The sequence below is a fragment of the Knufia obscura genome (assembly GCF_036327395.1).
Source record: "Knufia obscura strain CCFEE 5817 isolate CBS 148926 chromosome Unknown scaffold_6, whole genome shotgun sequence".
NCBI lineage: Eukaryota > Fungi > Ascomycota > Eurotiomycetes > Chaetothyriales > Trichomeriaceae > Knufia > Knufia obscura.
In genome coordinates, this window is record NW_027042692.1 from 1,085,762 (window position 1) to 1,101,974 (window position 16,213).

The 16,213-nt window shown below is 51.9% G+C and overlaps 6 protein-coding genes across 6 annotated transcripts; 2 read left to right on the forward strand and 4 right to left on the reverse strand.

The window, feature by feature from the left end:
* Positions 1-141: 141 nt before the first annotated feature.
* Positions 142-3,660, forward strand: GYP2 (GTPase activating protein (GAP); the record flags this gene model as incomplete). Its single annotated transcript, XM_064874318.1, has 1 exon — positions 142-3,660. The coding sequence occupies one exon, from the start codon at positions 142-144 to the stop codon at positions 3,658-3,660; it is 3,519 nt and encodes a 1,172-aa protein (XP_064730040.1).
* A 916-nt stretch (positions 3,661-4,576) lies between these two features.
* Positions 4,577-6,613, reverse strand: PMZ80_005902 (uncharacterized protein; the record flags this gene model as incomplete). Its single annotated transcript, XM_064874319.1, has 4 exons — positions 4,577-4,708; positions 4,766-4,944; positions 4,993-5,133; positions 5,188-6,613. 4 exons carry the CDS (start codon positions 6,611-6,613, stop codon positions 4,577-4,579), a joined length of 1,878 nt encoding a protein of 625 aa, XP_064730041.1.
* A 339-nt stretch (positions 6,614-6,952) lies between these two features.
* On the forward strand, positions 6,953-8,451 carry PMZ80_005903 (uncharacterized protein; the record flags this gene model as incomplete). Its single annotated transcript, XM_064874320.1, has 5 exons — positions 6,953-7,365; positions 7,419-7,738; positions 7,797-7,907; positions 7,962-8,251; positions 8,314-8,451. The coding sequence occupies 5 exons, from the start codon at positions 6,953-6,955 to the stop codon at positions 8,449-8,451; spliced, it is 1,272 nt and encodes a 423-aa protein (XP_064730042.1).
* Positions 8,452-8,634: 183 nt separating this feature from the next.
* PMZ80_005904 (uncharacterized protein) lies at positions 8,635-10,273 on the reverse strand (the record flags this gene model as incomplete). The annotated part of the gene is made up of 2 exons (XM_064874321.1): positions 8,635-10,164; positions 10,268-10,273. 2 exons carry the CDS (start codon positions 10,271-10,273, stop codon positions 8,635-8,637), a joined length of 1,536 nt encoding a protein of 511 aa, XP_064730043.1.
* A 667-nt stretch (positions 10,274-10,940) lies between these two features.
* On the reverse strand, positions 10,941-11,903 carry PMZ80_005905 (uncharacterized protein; the record flags this gene model as incomplete). The annotated part of the gene is made up of 1 exon (XM_064874322.1): positions 10,941-11,903. One exon carries the CDS (start codon positions 11,901-11,903, stop codon positions 10,941-10,943), a length of 963 nt encoding a protein of 320 aa, XP_064730044.1.
* Positions 11,904-13,834: 1,931 nt separating this feature from the next.
* PMZ80_005906 (uncharacterized protein) lies at positions 13,835-15,823 on the reverse strand (the record flags this gene model as incomplete). The annotated part of the gene is made up of 3 exons (XM_064874323.1): positions 13,835-15,009; positions 15,062-15,763; positions 15,814-15,823. The coding sequence occupies 3 exons, from the start codon at positions 15,821-15,823 to the stop codon at positions 13,835-13,837; spliced, it is 1,887 nt and encodes a 628-aa protein (XP_064730045.1).
* Between the last annotated feature and the right edge of the window lie 390 nt (positions 15,824-16,213).

Consider the following 16,213-nt stretch of genomic DNA (forward strand, 5'->3'; position numbering starts at 1 on the left):
ATACTAGTAATTGATAAGATTTGCTCGTGCCATCGACGTGCAGCAAGAGCCGATGACTTTGCGTTGTTCACTTCCGCCCTGTTCCGTGCAGTGGCTTGCCCTCTACAACACCTGACATGGGCCTGGTGACTTTCTGCAATCATGTTGAGTTCGCTTGTCCAACGAGCGCAGGCGATTATTGAACAAACGCCCCTCTCGAACAACAATGACAAGCATCCGTCGAAAGCACAGCTCTTCAGAGAGCAGTTCCGCTTACCAGAGTCCCAGCATCCAGTAGCAGAGATCAGCGCTGAACTATTCATTCCCCTCCCCTACCACTCCTCGAGCGATCAGCCGCCGCCTACATCTGGCGAGAAAGCAAGAGACAATGGCACGAAATACCTGGGAGAATTACACCTGAGTGAATCGTTCCTCTGCTTTTCGTCGTTGCGAACCAGTTTCCTGCCATCCGCAAGCCATTCGTCCTCCACGAGCTATACCGGCCAGACTGGCGGCGCAGGGCCAGGCGGACATGGCTTCACCATACCGCTATGCAGCATACGCCGCGTCGAAAGATTGAACAGTGCTCCGCACGTCTTCAATCTGGCGCTGACCGCCTGGGACAAGTATGCGCAGCAGGCACCAACAGCACTATTAGAGAAACCACCCCAAGGGCTACCGGTACGCAAGCTGATCCTGAACCTGGACGGAAGCAGACAGTCGGCCGAACGCTTCTGCGACCATCTCAAGAAATGTCTGCGAGAAAGCATGCGGGAGCTGGACAGTCTACGATCTACAACGTCTGAATGCTATTCCGAATACCTCATGAACCCCGCCGTTTTACAGAGCAAAGCATCGAAAGAGCAGAACAAAGAATTGCCTCCTATGCCGGACGTCGGTCTTGGTGCCATCTTTAGGTATCCTGGTGATGCCCGAAAGCTAAGAGACAGAAGCAAGATCCGGCTATGGACAGACTATATGCGCGAGAATGGCAGGAATGCTACTATTGTACGGCAGCCCACGTTTCACAAGCTTATTCGTGTTGGTCTGCCGAATAGATTGCGCGGAGAAATATGGGAGATCAGCTCAGGCTCGTTCTACACGCGACTGCGCAACCCAAACCTCTACCAGAAAACATTGGACAAATTTGTCGGCCAGGAGTCTCTAGCCATCGACGAGATCGAGAAGGACCTAAATCGCAGTCTTCCAGAATATGCAGGCTATCAGGATGAACGAGGCATCGACAGGTTGCGAAGAGTGCTGACAGCATACAGCTGGACCAACGAAGAGGTCGGCTACTGTCAAGCCATGAACATTGTTGTAGCCGCAATACTGATCTACACTTCCGAAGCTCAAGCATTCTTTCTACTGTCTGCACTCTGCGACCGCCTCGTTCCGGGATACTACTCGAGGGATATGTATGGCACTCTCCTCGATCAGAAAGTCTTCGAAAACCTGGTCGAAAAGACTATGCCCGTTCTCTGGGAACACCTTGTCAAGTCAGACGTCAACCTCTCCGTCGTGTCTTTACCCTGGTTCTTGTCTCTGTACATCAACTCCATGCCTCTCGTCTTCGCCTTCAGAGTACTAGACGTCTTCTTCCTCGAAGGACCTAAAGTCCTCTTCCAAATCGGCCTCGCGATCCTCCGCATAAACGGCGAAGAACTTCTCGATGTGACCGATGACGGCGCTTTCATATCTATACTTAAGAATTATTTTGCACGACTCGACGAATCAGCACATCCGACAAGCAAGAACGAAAAACTGAAAGCGATCACGAGATTCCAGGAATTGATGGTTACTGCGTTCAAGGAGTTTGGCGCCATCACGCATAGCAGTGTCACTGATCTACGAGAGAAGCATTATGCGAATGTCAAGGAGGGGCTTGCGACTTTCGCGAAGCGGACATCGATACGGAATCTCGGGCCGGAAAGCAAGAAGTTGACAACGGAGGATTTGAGTGTGCTGTATGATCGATTCTTCAGTATTCTGCGGCAACGCCAGGACCGGTCCAAGGCTAAAGAGGAAGAGAGGCGGAAACTGACGTTGCAGACACAGCGGCCAGGAATAAGGTCGTCAAACTCAAATAATGCATCGGACGCACCTTTTGCTGGTGACTCGCCATTGCAGACCATGGACTATGATGCCTTTAGAGAGTTTTTGGCGAGTACGGCGAAATGGGCAATGACCGACTCGCCTACCGAAAATGGTCCGCGGAATGGCAGTGTGAGAGCTAGAAGCAAATCTGTCATGAGTGCTTGGGGTTTAGGCCCAGAACCTGCTGATCACGACTTCATGCAGAGGCTGTACGGGAAGTGGGATGAGTCGAAGCATGGAGCATTGACACTGCAGAATATTGTCAATGGTCTGGCGAGACTGAAAGGCACGACTGATATCATGAACTCGATGAGTCTATTCTTTGACCTTTTTGACGATGATGGTAACGGCAGGGTTGACCGTGAAGGCATACTGCGCATGTCAGAATCGCTATTGTTCTTGTCGCGGCGAGGGTTCGATGGTGCAATAGTCGACTCGGACTCCGCAAATGGCATGACTTCGCCTCAGCAGCCGCCGGATCTAGCTCCGGGTCTGAGCGGTATCAAAATGACCATCAACGAGAAGTTCCTCAGCAGTGTCAGCGCTTTCATACGGAGGTGTTTCGAGTACGCAGATCCGGACAAGCCAGATGATCAAGCTGAAGCAGAAGTGGCCACGAGACTTGAAGGGCTAGGTGTTAGCATCGAGCCGCCAGAAGAAGATCTACTCGATCTGACTGAAACGGGATCTCATGCGAAATCGGTCACCTCACCCAAGCCTACAGATGCAGATCCGCTGTCGAAAGCTACACCACCAGGCTCGCCGCACCTGTCAGCGAAACCGGGTCTTGAGCGGCGAAGTTCGGCCAGGGCAGTCTCCAGCAATGTGGCACTCGACCCGAACAAGCCATTACACATCACCTTACCAACATTCCGCATGGTCATTCTAGCAGATGAACTACTGGAGCAGTTCTTCGAAACCTTCTTCCCACAGTCATTCAAGCTGGCAACACCCGCCAACAGCTCGCAAACCACCCTCGCCTCACCAACCAGTTCCAGTACGCTCTCCGGCAACCTCACGACCTTCGCGAACATCGGTCAGCCTGTTCGCAACCTCGCCTCGAATCTCAGCGGTAAGAAAGACACCGTCCCAGACGTCGGCCTCGCTGGCGGCGTCGTAGAACCCGGCTCCCGTGGCCTCCGCGGGGTCCTAGACAACATCGTCACCGACGGCATGCGCATGGCCGCCGAAATGCGCAAACGCATGGACGAAGCACAGCGCGAATTCGAGCGGCAAGCAGCTGAGAACGCGAAGCAAGGGCAAGGACGACGAGTACCGAGTGCCGTCGACGACGAGGATGAAGACGAGGAAGATGATGACTTGCATGCTGGACGTGGCGACCAGGAGTTACTTGAGGGGGCGGAGGCGAGTAGTATTAAGACGAGTCGGAGTGAGGGGAGTTTTCAGAGTCAGCGGAGTGGGGGTGGGAGGGAGGGGAGTATGACGAGTAGTATTAGTGGTGTTAGTGTTAAGGGAAAGGAGGTGGATCGGAGTACGATTGGGACGAGTATTATGGATGAGCCGTTGGGGATGGATGGGGAGAGGGGGGATGTTGAGTTTGATTCGAAGTTTAGTCTTGAGTAGAAGACTCTTGTCCGGCAGCCGTGGTATGTGCATTGGCGTTTCGAGGCGAAGAGATTGAGCAGGGCAGGATTGATCGGTGGTATGCTACAACAGCGAGTGCCGGCTGATTTCAGGATCATAGATCAGCTGTTGTGCGAAGGTAAACCACATTTCTGTTCCCACTATCTACCTACTCACTCCCCGGCATCAAGTCTGAAGGCTTGGCACGAAGCTCACCAAATCATGCTGTTTCGAGCTGCCATAACTAGATGGGCTGGGCATTAGCAGAATGATCTCTTATCAGTTTACTGATGAATCGGCCCTTTCTTTACTCATTCGATTGCCTTCGAGCGATGTTCGTGCTAAGTCTTTGCTTACGTGATTTTGGCGTGCGATAACTCTGAATAAAATTGGCGGTGGCCACAAGTCTCCGGACTCGATGTTGGGCTCTCTACTGTAGAGAGCCGGCAAACCGGCCGTGGACACAGAGCACTGTGCTCATGCTGGTGTGATGTTTTGTCGGCTGTATTGGCGAGCCGCCGGGCTTCGGAATTAGATGGCGGACTCTGCGATTTCACGTTGAGATAAAGCTACATTGAGACGACCCAGTATACCACTTCTTCTTGATCGCCTATATTACCCAGGTACAGTTCTATCCACTGTCCTTCGCACCTTCCACCCCAGCCCGGACATCACCGCAGGCGCAAGTTTTAATTTCACCGCCCGAACATACCTTCCTTCTTCTAGACCTTATTATCGAAGTATTTCCTTCATCAAGCATTCTTGCAGGTCTCTTCAGCGTTCCTATCAAGACTTTGTCTGGCAAAGAGCCACCTTGTCGTCTCGCGTGGTTGTGCATGACCAACAACAGTCTCGAATGTCGTGACCTCAAGACTTTGGTCAACAAGTTTCACAAGAAAACCCTGGTTTCCGAAAGTTAATAAGTGCAAAGAGAAGATGGTTGTATCATGCTTACACCATACATATATGGAATTGGAACCCACAATATCGGCTTTTCCATTTCCTTGAAGATGGACAGCTGAGGCATATGGAAGCCGTGTTCATCGATCTGTCCTAGTCAGTAATCGAACCAGCCTTGCAACAGCACGACAGGAAGAGCACGTACGAACGTGCCTGCCTCGTCTCTCATAAGCTGATGCAGCTGCCTTTCGAGCTCGCTTATGACGGAGTCGTCCACATTGTTCACCCACTTCGGGACCAGGAGGTTTGCCAATTCTTCGAAACCACACTCACGAGCCGTTGTCTCTGCTGTTTTGGCCCATTGATCAAAAGACTTCAGCGATTCTGCTCACGGTTGTCAGCACAAGTTCATGCTTAGTACAGCCAACGTACTCCAAACATCAGGTAAGCTTGCTCCTTCCACCAAACGTCTCCAAGCATGGTAAAGTTCCGCCTGATCTTCGTCAGGAGGAGCTTTAGTAGCCAGTTCATGCAAGAGGGTGAAATTCTGTCTCGAGGCGGTCACCTGCGTTGCTATTCAGACAGCATTAGCAACCCTGCTGCAGCACGAACATTGATCACGCTTACAGTTGAGCTTGCCAACATTGTACCAATCGCTACGATGCCAGTCGTACTCCTTCATGAGTACTTCTTCTGCAGCTACCCAATCTCCATAGCTGAGTGCCTCCTGCCATTGCAGACGCAAAGCGGCATAATGACGAGGATAGCTTCTGAAAAGCGAAGCCCCCAACCACACAGCTGATCCGGTCGATCTAGCGTCTGCAAGATCGGAGTTCCGAACAACATCAATGTTGTGCTTGTCATGGAGCTCATCCAGGAGTTGCTGCTGAAGGCGCCTGTATCCTTCCGCTTCACCAAGAGAGTTTTGGCCTGCCAAAGAGGCGCACACTTCATATCTCGACGCCACAACGATTCTTCGAAAAGCCTCACGCTGCTTCTCTTTCTCTCCTTCGTTGGATGCTTGTTCGGTGGTATGATCTCTATTCGAGTTCATCATGACAAGCACGAGCTTCACGACTTCATGTCCGTCAATCACTTTTTTCTTCATATCAATCAATTGAAAGAAAGCGCCTCTCAGCAAGACCTCTTTTTCACCGTGTGGGGACACTTTAGCTACAGGCATAGCACAGATCGAAGTGACAACGCTTTCGGGATATTGAACCAGGTAGGCCTTGAGCAAATCAGGGTCAATACCGTGGATGTGAATGGCCCAATGCATACGAATCATTGAGTCACGACAATCCCGTTGAGCAAACTGGTGCATGACTCTCTCTTCTGTCGAGGTCGACATCAAGCCCAGTGGGATGGCGAAGCAGCGCTTGGAAAGATCAGGATTTGCCAGAATCGACTCATATTCCGAGACCGCATCTGGAGATACCGTGAGCCCTCGGTATGTGATGCCCTGGAAATTCGCATATCGCGTGTCGCCAATTTGAGTCAATCTGAGGTTGTACAGATCAATTGTGAGGAATTCGATCATCACCGTAGCTGTCAAGAGCAGTTCTTCCGAAGCATCCTCAGCGCGAAGTGTCTCAGTCATCAGGCCGAAGAGATACCGGTAGCCCTGAGAAGAGCAATACAGTTCCAACGCGTCATATTGTTCTGGGGCTGCTTTCTCTGCTCGCCTAGCATCGATATCCGCATAGTCTCGTGCGCCCTCCAGTAGGCGCTGCAAAGGCTCCCGGACCTCCTTCGGGCGTGATTCGACCTTGCAATGTTTCCTGACGATTTCTATCAAGTTATGGTACGCTGTTGGGTCTAGCCAGGCTCTTCGGACGACCTGGATCTTGTCCCGGAGAAGCGCCATTCTTGCACGCTCCTGGGTATCGGCAAACGCCGTTTTAGGCTTGGCCGACCCCAGGACATCTCCGAAAAAACGATCTTTGTCTGCCATCTTCTTTGCTGGCGCCAGAAAGTAATCTGTTAATCTCGACGAATGGTTCGACCTCTGGTCGACGATGAGCTCTAATGTCGCCAAGCTTGAGAGAGTCATTATTGCGCTGCTTAATCCAGTTGAGGGGTTCACCTGCGCGTGGCAGGGTCTTCACGCTCGTGGTCCAATCAGAGATGCTACTGCTAGACCTCAACCGAGAGGCTGAATGCATGGTAATTGACAGTTCTCGTGATTGGTCATCTAATGTGATACCACAGTCTTTCGAGCCTCACACTGTAGGTCGACCAGTGTTGAAGCGAGGTGTCTACTGGTCCGCCATGCACGGGTATGGTTCTGCGTTGAGCATGTGCCTTTCGACCAAAAGCCTTGCCGAAATTTGTGACACTTTCTCAGAGTCACAGCAATACTTCGCACAGATTGAGTAGTGACTATTTCGAAATGGACCCCGTGACTCTCGCTACACTCGTCGGATCCTCAATCTACTCACTCATTGACGTGGTCAAACTTCTGAAAGGAGTGGCAGAAACAGTTAAGGATGCAAGAGAAGATCTTGGAGAGCTGCTCCGGCGTAGTGAGAGGACGAGAAACATTCTTGAGCTTCTCAGAATCACTTCCCGGGAGCTTGACAAGACGAGATTCAGGGACATGAACCTTGCGATGGACCTTACAAAGTTTGAGCAGACAATGAAACAACTGCTGAACTTTGCCAGAGACGTCGTCGGTAAAAAGGCAAAAGTTGGTCTTGCGGTCAGGTTGAATTGGGTGACGAAGAAATCGGAAGTCAAAGTATTAAGTGATCGGATGGCTGAGCACGAACGTGAGATACTGGACGTGCTCATGATTGTGAATACGTAAGTTATACATGGGTTGGCTTCCTCTCGAGTTATTTCTGATGGATAGGTAGCGCATCCACATTGCGTACTCAAAGCGAGGTCGAACGCATGGCACAGCGTGCAGTCGACCGGTCAGAGTTGCAGAGGCCTTTCGATCGCCTTACTATCACGGTCGATTCCGTTCAAACAAAGTCAGAAGAAACGGACGACTTTACATCCGCGAGGACGTGGCTCGGCTACAACACAATTGAAGACCTTCCTGAAGACTATGTAATTCTGAGAAAAGAGCTCTCTGATGCAGCGTATTGGGGCGAATGGAATAAGCTTCTGAACATCTTGAAGGAGGGCAGAGAGAGGTACAACGAATCATGGGTGAATGCAGTCCGGATGAGTGAGTAGCATGCTCCGCACTTCTACGGGCACAACTACTGACGGGGTTCACTTCGTAGAAACGCGTGAGCAGGCCAACAACATGTCCTTCTGGGCGCCTTTGCATCAAGCGGCCTATTGGCGTGCACCCGTTGACGTGGTGCGAAAGCTGATCGATCTGGGTGCTTCTCGTGCGCTTCTTACTCCTCTACAAACAAAGCATGGACCAGCTGACCATTCTCCAGGAACGCTGCGATCCAGATGGTCAGACTACACCTACCTCGACATGACACCACTCGAATTAGCACATGAGTTCGAGGCGTCAGAACTCTATGACATTCTCTCACCAGTCATCCGTCATCCAGTGCCCACAGAGACACTAGCCTTGCTTGAGACGCAATTTCATAGTCTCATCCGAGCTGATCTTGGTGCTCATGTGGAAAACCATAGGCTGTACCTACCAGTGTTGGAGGTCTTGACAGAGCTCAGAGATGAGCCGATGTGGTTCCCAATCAAGTCTACACTCTCTGCTGCAGTATGCCTGCCACAGTCCATCACAATCTTTTTGTCGTCTCCTGCTAATATCGTATTTCTCAGGGTTACGCATATCAACTAGACGGGAGAGATCTTCTTGTGAGGTCCTTCAACGTTCATGGCACCAATGAGCAGAGAACATATCGGATCACCGAGGAAGAATGCTTCGAGATCGACGAGGCACTCATGTTTGGCGCGTAGTAGCAAAGCAAAAGACGCACCCCAATTTGATAAATGACACCTAACGACAACGAGATTCATACACCCCTCCCTAGCACCCCAAAGTCTCCTTTCTCCGTCCTCATACTCATTGTACTCCCAATTAGAGCCCACCCAGGCCATCCATAGCTCAATGCCACTCAAACACCCACATACACACCCAATCTACTGCAAATACCCCATCACAAACACCCCAAACAAAGCCGGACTAACCCCAACAAGCTGCGCCACAACCCCCACCCACCACGCCTGCCGCCACGCAATCTGCCAACTCACCAGATCCCCTTCCCGATTCCTACAGCGCAACGGAAAGATATGAAATCCATTCACATTCCCCACTTCCATGAACCACACCGTCGTGAAGAAGTAGAGCGCGCTGAAGGTTGACTCTGTGTTGCTAGTGCTTAGATCCCATAGTTGGGCGACGTACTCGTTTATGCTCGCGGGGGAAGATGATAGGGCGGATGAGTAAGGCGGTGGAGTCGTGCCAGCGAAATCCAGCGCGAGGGCGTCGACGGGGACGTCGAAGATGGCGTAGATGTGTGTTACTGCTGCTTTGTAGCCGGCAAAACCCGGTGTAAATCCGATTGTGTGCGGTTCGGGATCGCTTTCTGATGGTGATGGATTTGTTGTGTTTGTGCTGGCTCCACTACGTGACATGAGTCGTAACATGCCCAGTTTCGCACGGGTACGCTCTGAGAGACGCCCCTGGGCCATAAAGACGAGGTACTCGGCGTGGCAGAGGGCGAACATTAGATCTCGACCGATGAGATGAACATTCTGTGAACGTGCGCACTCGATGCGGCGGAGGCTTGGCTCATCGTGGGGATTCGTCTTGTCGTTGTAGATCCACGCTGCTAGACGTTCGGACTCCGTCGCGGAGAGGAGTACCCGCTCGTGGTACCGCGACATCGTGGTGCGCAGCGCCTCGAGCGGGACGCTGACGGACCACCGCTGCGAGCGCATCTGCGCGAAGAGAGGCATGATGACGCGGTCTGCGTCTGCGTGTTCGTTTGCGATTTTGGGTGACCAGACGGCGGAGATGCCTGTTCCCGTGCTGGGGAGGATGTACATTGTTCCTTCGTGGTGGGTGGTTGGCAGTGCGATGCGGAGTCGATCGGAGGTGTAGCGGTGGGGGGCGGTGGTGTAGGGGTTGTGTGAGGCGCCGTCTAGGGTGAATAGGAGGAGGGATGTGAGGGAGAGGATGCCGGGGAGGGGGTCGCCGAGGGTGATTGTGGCTAGGGCGGGAATGGTGACGGTTAGGGTTGTTGTTAGGAGGAGGGCGTGGTGGAAGGGGCGGTGGATGGCTGTGGACCAGGAGAAGGGACCGTGGAGGTTTGTTAGGGAGAAGAAGTGGGGTTTTGTGGTGTTGTGTTCGGCGTTGAGGCCGTCGAGGTAGCTGATTAGCCAGAAGGTGAAGAGGCATTGGAGGAGGAGGGGTGCGTTGGCGAGGGTTGCGAGGGCGTGTAGTGTTGCTTGTTGATGCGATGGTTGGGATGGTTCATTTGAGATGTGACGGTATGTGGCTAGTGTGTGTAGGAGCGCAGTGATCGTCCAGGCTGTTGTCGTGCTTCCGATGATCCAGCTGGCTAGGGTGTCGGTTGAGAGACCTCGGCGACGAAGCGTGAAACCTTTGTTCATGAGGATGCGATGCATGAGCAGCCAGCTTATGCAAGCGAGTAGGCGTGCTGTGTGCTGCGACGTTGTCAGTCCTCACATGTAGTGGTAGGATATGGGCCAGATATACCACTGCTTGCGCTGTGTTTATGGCATTAAGACGTCCTAAGGTGTTTAGTACGTCCATGATGGGCTTCGTTGGCATGACACCTGGCGGAGAGCTTAGCAAGGGACAATTCGATACTTCAGTTATCCATGTTCGCTATCCTAGATGATGGCCGTAGAGTCACGTCAACAAAGGTGCAGTCTGCCAAAGCTGAAGTTCATGCGACCTTCATGCAAGGCCACTTGGCATGTCACGTTGAGCCCTGCAGAGCGCTCGTGTACCACTGGCGATGGATGAGATTGTGTGGCGCATCGCGACATCCTTTAATGAAGTGATATGGGGTGCTGATGCTACTGTGTACTAAAAGACAGACTTGAAATGCTGTTTTCCATAGTCACCCTTGTAAGTGAGGTGAGACGTTGAAAGAGTGGAGCAATTCAGCGGCCCAGTACTCGGGTGGAGCACCTTGGATATCGATACTGTAAGCGGATGAATTTGACACCCGCGTCCTGTCTGATCACAAAGAGAACGAAGTCTGGAAGCGGAAGCATGCACATCGACAACCACAAAGCAAGTCAAGTAAACAACGCCAGATACTTCATCATACAGCGTTGTCATATGGATATATACATGAACAGTATCCGTCAAGGTCGTCCGCGACAAGTTAAGGAGTTGCCGACGTGCCACTCCAGCATCGATACACATTTCACCTTCCAGCATGGCCACTCTCCGCCCTCGACATCGTCATTTAAGAAACGTACTGATCATACTGGTAGCAGAATGGACCGCTAGTTATGTTAAGCAGATCCCTGACTGGAATACTCGAGCTGTCGAAGTATCCCCAATCGGGCTCGATAGTATCCAGCCTAACATTGGGAGATGGTGGTGCATTGTTTGCGGTCTCAGTACCATAGAGGTCATATGCCATTTCCGGGTTGTTGATCTGATAAGAAGCGTAGATTCTGTCGATGTTGGTGTGAAGCATCCACCAGATTGGGTCCTGCACGGAGACGTGAATAGAGCTCATGAAGCCACCGACAGTGAAGTGAGCGGCTGAATGGACGCCAAGACTGCTGCCGCCGATGACGCCGTTGAGGTTGAATTCTAGGTCTGAGGCGTTAGCGGAGTGAGCGGTGGTCTCGACGAGATCGTAGTTGGTGTAGGTTTGTGCAACGTAGCTGTTCAGGTCTCGTATCAGGCAGGAGGCGTTGTAGTTGTATGTTGTGTTTGGCAGGGGTTGGCCGCTGACTAGAAAGAGTGGGTCGATGAAACCTAGGGTTGCGGTCCAGTCCTTGAATGGGCCGGACTCGATACAGCCGCCACCTGAACCGTGGGGAATGGTAAGTGCTGGGCCAAGAATGATTGGATCTGTGCCGTTTGGAGCACCATTGGATGACATGGAGTACTCATCGCCGTTGAACTCAACAGACGTCTCAAGATCGTCGACTGTAGCGGCGAAATCCCAGTAGGGGAAACGACCTTGATAGCCGCACGTGTCTCGAAGGTCTTTCTCAAACAGGGACAAGAAATATCTGTGCCATGTGAGGAAGAAGCCGCTTAAGTGGACTTGACCAGTCTTCTCGGTGTGTACAACAGCATAGTCCTGATATTTGTTCACTGCGGCTGGATACTGGGCGTTGTCGAGGTTTGATGGTTGGCTGTGGATGCAATTTATGGCGTCTGTATAAGCTTTCCGTTCCTCTGGTGGCATACTGCTGAAGCTAACTCGGGTGGATACTTGATCTGATGAGCACTGGCCCTGACAGTCATCAGACCTCCTTGATAAGGCAGGAGCTGCCGTGGCATGCTGCGCGAGCAAGGCTGCCGCAGTAGTGAAGGCGAAAAGTCGGACCATATTGAAGTTGAGTGCTGAACGAAAGTAAGGGAGCCTCAAAATGAGTAGGGCAAGTAGGAAGTAGCCCACGGATAGAGGTCAGAAACGGGTAAGACTGAGCACGAGTGAGCAGATGGAGGAAACAAGTTGGCCTACCCGGGGGCCGGGCTTAAGTATACTTCATCTTCTGTCACTAACGAGAACATGGTGCATTCGCAGTCAGGCTATCACGGCTGCAGAAACCTGCAGGTAACCAGCACTAGCGAAAGAACTCCAGTACCCAGGCAAGCTCGATGTGTTACGGCCAGCGATTTGCTGGGGTCAGCATCCACATCTGTGGTGTGGTGGTTTGTTTGTGGAGGCTGTATGCAAGGTTCAAGCGAGTGAACTGTAGAAGGGTCGCTGCTAGCAAGCTCAGCCTTTTGTCAAAGTACAAGAATAGTAAAGATGGACTCTACTATTGAGCTAGAGGAAGTGGGTGGAAGGCGTGCCCGACACGTCCCTAAGCTAGAAGATGAGCGTTGCAGAATTGGGCTGATGCTTGACGGTCCTGAAGCGATGTTGGCGAAAAGCTTGCCTGTGAGAAGGCGTTGCGGTTGAAAGGCGGAGTTGAATAACATCTTTCCAGATAGGGCGGCGTCCACCACCAAAGCGGACGGTGAGTGGTCCAGATGTGAATATTCTCCGCATTACCGCATAGCGAGGCTTGTCTAAAAGCAGAGCTTGAGGTTGCGACAAAGTTGGAGGGTCAACTTTCGGACCCGGTCATGGTGAGATGCCATTGGCTGGAACTACGTGAGCGTAGCCTCTTGAACCAGCATCTTTTGCTTCGCATCGATGATTTCGAAATGGAGCGCTTTTTGGTGTTCGACTTGGAACTCAGCGTCGCCTGGGTGTACACAGTAGTACCAGATAATCTTTTCCTGCGACACCTAGTAAGATTGCACGTGTGCTTGTAAGTCAAGCCGAAACAGGCTGAATGAGAAAACGGCGGCATAGCCGTGATGGGAGGACGACTACTGTGGCATGCGCGCCGGTTATTCCGAAGGATAACTGCCTGTCCACGACAGCCGCCTTCCACAAGATCTGTCGTCAAGCTTCAGATTAGTCAGAGCCTGAATTCTGATCACAGCGGGAAAGCTTGTCCTTGTGCTCATCGTTACAAGTATACCATGGCAACAAGGCATCAAATCTGATTCATCGTGAAGATAGAAACGGGCTGAAGGCGAGCTGATTTACGGCTTACTCTCGTCACCAGAAGCACTTGAAGGAGCATCTTTCACTGTCTGTAAAGAAGTCACGGTGACAGCTGCCAAAACCTGAATCTCTGATGAGAAATGCCGCTAGTACGGAGTAGTACTAGCTATCTGCAGCTACTTTCTTGACAGCCACAGTTTATTGAGCCACTTTGTAGGTGGGAAGGGTGGCACAGGCCTCAAGCAACGAATCCGCTAGCGTACCTACCTATCTGCTAGCTTGCACGAGCTCATCGTCGATGCGATGTTTACGAGCGCTGACTGTGATGGTGTAAATTATGATTCAGTTGCTGCTGTTCCCAGGCCTTGTGGTGTACGCCAGAAACCTCGAAAACGAGGGGGAGCGGTTGGTAAGTAGTCTTAGTTGTTGCTGATGCAAGATGCTGAACTGTGCCTAACGACAAGGACACACAACAGAGGTTGCCGCTTGGAGGAACTACACACGCTCTGAACAGCCCTATGTGCTTGCGACGTACCGCCTTCTCTACCCAATGCAAGGCAAAACGCAAGAGTCTCTGGACCACCAAAGATCTGGATGCTCGCACGAACGACTTACAACCTTATGTCCCCTCGCACCAGCCTCTCCCAATCCTTCTTCTCGAACGGTACGTATGTGTCGTTCTCACCCGGTTTCAGCCACAAAATAATATCGTCTTTGCCGTCTTTCTCTTCAGTACCGATCAAATCTGGATTGACACCCTCCTTTCGCAGCGGCACCTTATTCTGCTTATGATTGTGGATGTGCAAACTCCTCTGGACGACTCTCAGGAACAACGGCACTGCATACTTTGGCAGGGCTTCCCTTGAGTACCTCAGAAGATCCCGGTGATCTATGTTCGATGTCACCGTGGAATCAACATGTATCGCGGCACATCCTGCTCGTCCCTCGTGGCCAGGTACAGTAACGCCATACACATTGGCCTCTGCGATGCCAGGATATCTGCCTAGCGCTTCCGAAACTTCTGCCGTTGATACGTTTTCAGACTTCCATCTGAAAGTGTCGCCCAGACGATCCATAAAGTACCAGTGGCCGTCCGTACTTCTCCTCAGAGCGTCACCACACCGGTAGTAGAGGTCGCCTTTCGTGAACACGTCTGTGGCAAACCTCTTGTTTGTGGCTTCCTCGTTGCGCCAATAGCCTCCAAAGGCTTTCTTGTTCGGCACTTTCACGATGATCTCACCACCTTCTTCGTAAGGCATGCGCTTTGCGAAGCCTGTTTTCGGGTCGCGCCAGATGTCGCCGGTCTCGTGGTCGATCAGGACAGGCACATAGGTGTTGTGCATGAGTCTTCGGAAGATCAAGCCATGGTGGCCGACGCAGCCTTGAAGGTAAGGTCCTTTATCATAGACGACCAAGGAGAACATCCCTTCGCTGGAGTTGAAGAACTCTCCAATTTCAGGTATGTTGAATCTATCTTGAAATTTCTTCCAGATGTCAGGTCGCAGGCCGTTGCCGTATGCCATGCGCAGTTTGTGCTTGCGCTCGAGTGGATGTGGAGGTGCATTCAGGAGGTATCGCGCAGTTTCTCCGACATAGATGGTCTGTGTTGCGCCAGAGTCGTAAATGTCAGGCCAAAAGTTAGACACTGAGAACCTGGGAGTTACCGCCACACCGATGCCTCCGAGCAGGGCAGTCGATGAGGTGATGACTCCTGTGCCGTGGTACAATGGCATAGGGCTGTACCAGCAGTCCCTCCCTGGTTGAGCGCCCCAAGGTGGTTCGAGATCTAGAAGGGTCAGCGGAACACTCGGAGCAAGGTCATATGAGATGGAGCTTACGACTTCCTAGCAAATGTGTTCTGGACACTGTGAAAGGACAGCCTTTGGGCAGACCCGTCGTGCCGCTGGTATAGATCAGGCAGTACGGAGCATCCCCTTTCATGCCGTTCCTGTATTTGTCTTCCGGAACCACGACAGGTGTAGACTTGATCTCCTTCTTCAAAGTCGAGTCCATCGTCACGATTCGCATACCGCTGGCTTCGATCTCCGTCCTGCTTCCTTCGAGTCTTCTCTGACAATCTTTATCAGGATCTGCAATCAGAAGCTTTGTCTGACACACTGCAAGGCAGTGCATCAGAGCTTTGCCTTCCAGATTATAATTGATGAAGGCTGGACCCGCTCCGATACACAGTGTTGCGAACATGATCATCAAGAAATCTGCGCTGTTGTGTAGGTACATGGCAACCAGATCTCCAGGTCTGATGCCCTGCTCCACCATCCATTGTGCATACTGAGCGGTCTGGTCGTGGAACTCTTTGAAGGTCCAGGTCCCTTCTCTTGACCATACTGCTCGTAGATCTGGATATTCGTGGCAGGTATCAGCGAGTATGTACCATGGTGATACTCGGTCTTCTTTGACTGCCTTTGCGTACTCTCTTTCTGCTCTCTTGAGCTTTCTTATTGTGTTGAGGTCTCTGCGCAGCTGGTACTTCCCGTCGAGGTACGCGGCAGCTGCGAGGCCACCTGCTGCTGCCGCTGCGACTGTATTACTCTGTTAGCAAGGTGTGCAATTACAGCCATTAGTTACCTACCTAAAGCCATTTTCCTCAACTGGAGGGGCAAGGGCAAGGGCAAAGCTATTTAGCGACTTCTAGCAGCACACTGTGACCATAATTTCTGTAGCTCTGGCCCTTACTATGTCGACCCCAAGACTGAAGCGCCAGTGAACACCGGTAAGATGTTAGAAGTTGCATCTTGATTTCGGCGGCCTTCGCAGAAACTACTAAGGCCGACCGCTCATTGCCGATTGTAGGATGCAGACCTTAGCCGAGGTACAGTACGATGAGCAGTTCAAGTAGGCTAGCTCTCCTTGGGTTAGCTTCCTTCCACGTGTCTGGGCTTTCCGGGGCTCCAGCCTTCAAAGTCCCGCCCGCCGAGTTTAGCTTCAGGCAGTCAGGTGCCGCAGCGTATCCGGCTATTGAAGAACTACAT